The sequence below is a fragment of the Antrostomus carolinensis genome, unplaced genomic scaffold (genome assembly GCF_000700745.2).
Source record: "Antrostomus carolinensis isolate BGI_N321 unplaced genomic scaffold, ASM70074v2 scaffold42474, whole genome shotgun sequence".
Taxonomy (NCBI): Eukaryota; Metazoa; Chordata; class Aves; order Caprimulgiformes; family Caprimulgidae; genus Antrostomus; species Antrostomus carolinensis.
This window is the reverse complement of record NW_010310857.1, coordinates 1-6,246: the sequence shown is the minus strand read 5'-3', so window position 1 is coordinate 6,246 and position 6,246 is coordinate 1. Positions and strand designations below refer to the sequence as shown.

Sequence of the window (6,246 nt, the reverse complement as noted above, 5' to 3'; positions counted from 1 at the left end):
CCTTGGGCTTTCTGGGATTTCCAGTCCTTAGAGACCACTCTGTATACATATTTATACTTATCGATGATAATCTGGTCCAGAAGAAATCCTGGTCAAATCAACTTCCCTTGGATACACTTCCTACAGAAAAGAAGCAATGCAAAGCTGTCCAGTCTATTAAATCCTAAAACATACGCATAAGAATTTGTTTTAAACTGGTAGTACCCAGACCCTTCAATGTTCATGGCTACCCAAATGAGTATTTAATAGTACTGGCATGTGTTTTAGACACTCTTCTTGCCCATGGCTCCCAAGTCCGTGTGTTTGGGCTGAACTTGATTTTAACTTGAACAGCTGACTTCTGTTCATTTTTAACTGGCATATAAGGAAACTGTAGTTCAGAGAGGTGATGTCCTCCAGCAGGCTCCCATGTCAGAGCTCAGAACAGACCTCCTGACTCAGAACTGAGTCATTTCAAGTGAGACCAATTACTTCAGTATAAAAGCAATTAAATGTTAAGTGCTGGAGCTGGTTGGTTGGAATGAGCCCTAGAGGAAGAAAGGAAATGGGAGGAGTGTCCTTTCCACTGAACTGCCACAGCACAGCTCTGCTTCTCCTGCTGCCACGGCCTCAGCAGGGGCCTCCCACCCTGGCACAGGCACAGCTTCTCCATCTGTACGCTGTGTAGCCAGAGTGACGTGGTCTGACCATTGGCAATGGACTTTAACCTAGCAGTTCATAAAAAACATTCGACATGGCTTGCAGGAATATGGACATAAGTACAAAGGTTATAATTTAAAAAAAAAAAAAAGTGAATCTGTTTATGTAAATACACAGAAATAAAAGACTTGGACAGTCAAGGTTCCTCTCTAGTTCTTCATTAGTTATAACTATTGCTGAGTTTGCCACAGCCATGGTAACTTTGAGGCACATTACTGCTTTGAATGATTAGCCACTGCTTGTGACACACACCTCGTCCTTCTTAGTTACTGTTAAATTAAAACTAATTTCTGACTGGGATGAAGAACAAAGCCATCTAAAACAATAAGGTAGGAGTACCTGTTTTTTCCTGGGATTTCTCTGAATTTTTTCCACTTTGGGGTTTGTTTGTTGTGATGTGTTAATTTTTTCCCCTTTCTAGCTCACCGCTGAGCATCCCTGCGGTAAAATGATGGTGTCTTGTGACCAAGCACAGCTTATGGCAAATTTGGTCAAACTCATTAAAGCCAAGAAAGTTATTGAAATAGGTAAGAGTGTCACTTTGTCCTCTCTGTAGTAGAATAAAGCTCCTGGCCGTGCTTCTCCAAATACAGCTATGTTTACCGAAGATAAGCTATCTAAACGTACTAAGGCACTGCATACCTGTCTTGGCAAATAGGTGGGCAAACTACAGTGTGAAAAGTAGCATCTGATTTGCACTTACTTGCCACTTTGTCTGTCTGTGCACTCAGTAGTTCTGGCATTAGCGTGGATGTCTCATCAACTCGGAGGCAGTCTGAAAAAATAAGATAAACAGATCACTTGGGTCTCCAGTGTCACACGGCAATTGCAGGGCAGGGTGTATCCTTTCCTTCCTGTATCAGTTTCTTGCCAGAACGAAATGTTGTGCTGCACAGGCCCTGCATGCAATACACTTTCCTTGATGCACCTATGTTAGAAGGATGTCCCAAAGCCAGACTGATGCTGAGAAGTCAGGGATGGGTTTCTACCATCTTCATTCTTGGCCTGGCTGTTGCGATGCCCTTGTTATGACACATTTTGCTGCTGGTCCCATCCCTTTGGCTCAGGATTTAGTTCCACTTTTAAATAAGGGTGTCCCTCAGAGATGCAGGACCAAACTCTGCCCTGCACACCCAGAAGACTTTCAGAAAAAGCCACATGAAGCTTTGCTAAAAAGTGATTGAAATTTAAAAAAAAAAAAAAAAAAAAGTAAAATTCATCCCAACCCACCATTACATTAAAATGGAGGGAAAAACTTTTGTGGCCATTACCAAATTGCCATCCTTGACTCCTTTGGGGATTTTATTCCTAAAGGGAGTCCTACAGTTCACTATTTATCTTTTTCTTTTTTTTTTTTTCACTATATAGTGTTAATGACTCTTATAATTTTCCTAGGTGTTTTCACAGGTTACAATACCTTGAATATGGCACTTGCCTTGCCAGATAATGGCAGAGTTGTTGCCTGTGATATAAATGAGGACTATGTCAAAATTGGAAAGCCACTGTGGAAAGAGGTAAGTAGCATCTCTTAACATCTGTGATATGTTTGGGACAGCTGCATTTGTATGTCGAGGGATTTTGGTATCTTAGTTAGATTTGAACATTCATACGGAAGCATTCTTACCATTAAAGGAGGCTGAGAGTTCAATTTGGAAAGACAAATAAGTGCTGTCTAGAACCTAGAAATAACAGGAAAAAATATCTGAACACCAGTCACTCCCCTGAGTGCAATCTACTAGCAGGTTATTTCTAGACCACTTTCATAAATTCTTTGTTCTTTTTCATTGTAGGCAGGAGTAGAGTATAAAATTGACCTGCGGATTAAGCCAGCAACTCAAACACTTGGTAAGTGACCTAAAATATTTTTTCCCCTTCCCCAGAAAGAGAAGATGGATATAATGCTGATGAAATGTAAGACCAAATGTGCTTGTAGATGCGGTCTCTTTGCTAACAGTGGGACAGCTTATCTTATATTTTAAAAAATAAAATAAAATAAAATAAAAACCACAACAAAAAATCGGAAAACTTCACAGCTTTGTAAGTTCACAGTTTTCCTGCATGCTGGCAGAGAGGAAGAAAACGCTTGTCCTTTGTGGTGGGCTGCACTGGTCACTCACCTGTCCTGTCCACTGCCTTGTTTAATCTATGAATTACTATTGTCAGCTGCTTCTGGGAAAGCTGATTAAAACAGATTAATTAACAAAGCCAAATTTCTCTTATCCATTGCCCATTCTAAACAAGTATTTCTTTGTTACAGACAGGCAAAGTTTTCTGAAAGGGCTGAAGTGCAAAGAAAAATACAGAAGCCAGTATAAAACTTAAGGTATAACAGTTGAACTGTGTGCAGAGAAATTCAAATTTAGGATGTGTCAAAAGCACGCAAGGCCATTAGAAAGGCAATGACTTTTCTCATCCAAGAAAAGAGATGTTGAGCAGAGAAGGTATTAATAAATATTCTGAAAATGCAAGAAACTGTCTAGGAATGGAGGAGGCAGGAGGTTTCCAGTTAAGGTATTTGATGGATGCACAGATCCATCTATCACCTTGTATTACTTCCAAATTCATCCATCCTTTCCAAGGAGGCAAAGAGTAGCAGTCTGCTAGGATGCACTGTCCTTGAAGTCTGATGGACAGCTTTGTTTATGCCATGCTTCAGACAAAAAGATCCTCTGTTGACAGAGGATAAGGGTAGGCGAGAGAGGTGGCCAAGCACCTTAGGAAGGCAGCAGTCAGCCCTTCGACAACTGGTGATTTGGAGTTCTCAGTCAAGAAGTTAATTTAAGAAAACTCAAATCTGAATTCCACTTGCCTTGGCCCAGAGAGGGAGTACTTACAGCAGTCTTTTTCTGTGATAAAGATCTCTGACAGGATTTGTTCATGACTTGTATCATGGTACTTGATCACCAGCGAGAGATTAGCATTCAGGACCTGTTCATAAATGTGAGAAAAATCCTAATCCATATAAGAAAACAGTTCTTCTCAGTGAGCTCAAAAAATAGCTGAAGGTGTAGAGTGTGTCCAGTTTCAAACTGTGACTTGTTTTTACTGCACCTTTCAGCAGTCCCAGCTGTAGCCTGCAGGTTTAGAACTACTCCATGAACTTCCAACAGAACTCACTAACTGAGTGTTTTACGGCGTACATCGTGTCTAGATTGGTTTCTGTGGGATAAGCTTTTCTAGTAATTAGCTGTAAAGGAATAGGCTGCCTGGTCAATGCACCAAAACCATGATTTAATGAGAAATTTGACACAAATGGACAACTTCCTCCTACACAGCATTACTAGAGTGTAACAATTCATTTTGTTGCTTGTCTAGATGAACTGTTGGCCAGTGGAGAAGCGGAAACCTTTGACTTTGCTTTCATTGATGCAGATAAAGAAAGCTACAATGAGTACTATGAAAAATGTTTACGCCTCATAAAGAAAGGGGGAATAATAGCTATTGATAATGTAAGTACTGCAGTTGTAGTGGTAGTAGCACAGAGTTACTGCTTTTGCCTCTGGGAAAGGAAAAAAACAAAGTCACAGTGGGATTCTAGTAACGTGATTTCTGACCTGCAACTCAGTTGCCAATTGCAACGTGTCTGTTCCATGTTATACAAAGGAGGCTTTTAAAATTCAACAGAAATTCATCAAGTAAGCTATGGAAGGAATACTAACATAAGCAAGGAGTAAAACCCTATAGAAGTAAGAAGTAATGTGTTAAATTAATGTTAGTACATAAACACCCTGTGATAACAGAAACTTACCAGTTTTTTTGTAATTCATTACAGAGAACGCTCTGTATTATTCTGATTTGTCTTGTAGCGCATTTTCTACTATGTACAGTACATACACAAGATTAAAGGCAGCACTTGTAATCAGTAACTCCTAATAAGTTATGAATTAATAACTTTTACCAGAAACAAAGAACGATGTTAAACTTCAGGCACCTTCAGGGTTATGGTGGCAGATGAATTGGGGCTTTTAAAAATACCTGTGTTAAATCACCTTTTTTTTCTCTCCTAATTTGCAGTAGAAGTGTAATCAGCCAATTCTGTTGACTCTCAATCCCACCTGTTTATGAGAGCTCCATGTCAAAGACCATTAGAAATCTGAAATACAATAAATAATACCAATTTCTAGAAAATATGCAGGACCTTTTCCAAAGCTTCATTTGTGGTCCAAGGAACATATTGGAACAAATGAGATGCATGACATTTCTTTTTTCAATAGGTCCTTTGGAATGGAAGGGTGCTAAAACCAAGAAAGGATGACTTGGCAACCCAGAGCATCCACCACCTCAATGAGAAGCTTCACAGAGATGCACGAGTCAATATCAGCATGCTTCCAATGGGGGATGGAGTTACATTAGCATTCAAGTTGTAACTGGAAGAAGCCCAGCAGATGGGAAACAACAAGCAGCATAAAATCATCAGGAAAAATGCGGGCAGAGCAATATCAAAAATGGTTATTGGATAGCATAGCCTGGGAAAGTAGACTTTAGGAGCAGCAGGATCCTAAGGGCAGCTAAGTTGAGAAGAGAGACTTATTGTGAGATCTACTATGGTTTCTTATTTTAATTGTAATAAAGCAAGTGAACTTACCTGAAGTTGTCCTTGTAAGACAGTGGTTGAAAACATCTCCCTCTATAGAATAACTGAGTTCCAAGTGAGTCAGTTCAACAGAGTCATTTTTTGTCCTAAAAGAGGCTGCTGAGTTGCAGAATAAAGGAGTGGAGTTTACTAATGTTAAAAGCCATAATAGAAAAGTAGATTTTTAATGAAAAGTACATGACATCAAGGAGATTGCTAGCTTCCTCGGGCTAATGATATTGAAAGTCACGAGTAATCCTTGAAGGGTCCTACATAAGAAGGCTCAAATACACACCATGTGGAAAAAACAAAAACAAAACGGTTGTATGTAAAAGCATGTCAAAAGACAAATGGAATTTCCCACACGGAGCACTTCCCTAAAATCTTTGCATGCAAGGACTGGATTTCTTTAACCTAGGTAATAGTGCAGGTAGGTTTGTTTTTTGGGGTTTTTTTAAGTCAGAATGAGGAAGAGCAAATGGGTAAGGAGAAAACCAAAACAATGATTCCTCCTTATTCTCTCCCTCCCACCTGCCCGACAAAGAAGCAACTTGCTAGGTGCTTGTTCCCTAGAAAGTTGCAAGGACAGAGTGTTGGTGGCAAGTCTACAGAAGGAAAATGATGACTGTATGGGGATGCAATACAGCTGTTAACTGGGTATTCAAATAATTACTGCAAGCAGAGATTCCCTTCCCTAGGCAGCATGTAAGAAAATGATGCTTTTTCAACACCCTTGTAAAGTATTTTTCCTGCAGTATTCTTAACTCCTAGTTAGCTTCATTTGGTGTTGTCATCCATTACTCTTGTTTCATTCAGATGTATTCTATAAAATTCTTGATCAAGAAACAGTAGTTGAAAAAGCTCACCTTACCTAGGATGAATTAAAGGGACAAGGGGGCAGGAGGCATATTCTGTTCAAGCTAGAGGATAAGAATATAGCTAATTACTTGTGGTGGGTTGACCCTGGCTAGAGG

The 6,246-nt window shown here is 39.7% G+C and overlaps 1 protein-coding gene across 1 annotated transcript in view; it reads left to right on the top strand.

Annotated features, from left to right (window-relative positions):
- COMTD1 (catechol-O-methyltransferase domain containing 1) overlaps positions 1 to 5,066 on the top strand; it is a gene marked incomplete at its 5' end in the record, with an annotated part of 5,539 nt that extends 473 nt beyond the window's left edge. The window contains 5 exons of the mRNA XM_010166551.1: positions 1,121 to 1,226; positions 2,095 to 2,213; positions 2,490 to 2,544; positions 4,015 to 4,148; positions 4,914 to 5,066. Coding sequence (XP_010164853.1) covers positions 1,121 to 1,226; positions 2,095 to 2,213; positions 2,490 to 2,544; positions 4,015 to 4,148; positions 4,914 to 5,066 — 567 coding nt within the window. The remainder of the gene's footprint in view (positions 1 to 1,120; positions 1,227 to 2,094; positions 2,214 to 2,489; positions 2,545 to 4,014; positions 4,149 to 4,913) is intronic.
- Between the last annotated feature and the right edge of the window lie 1,180 nt (positions 5,067 to 6,246).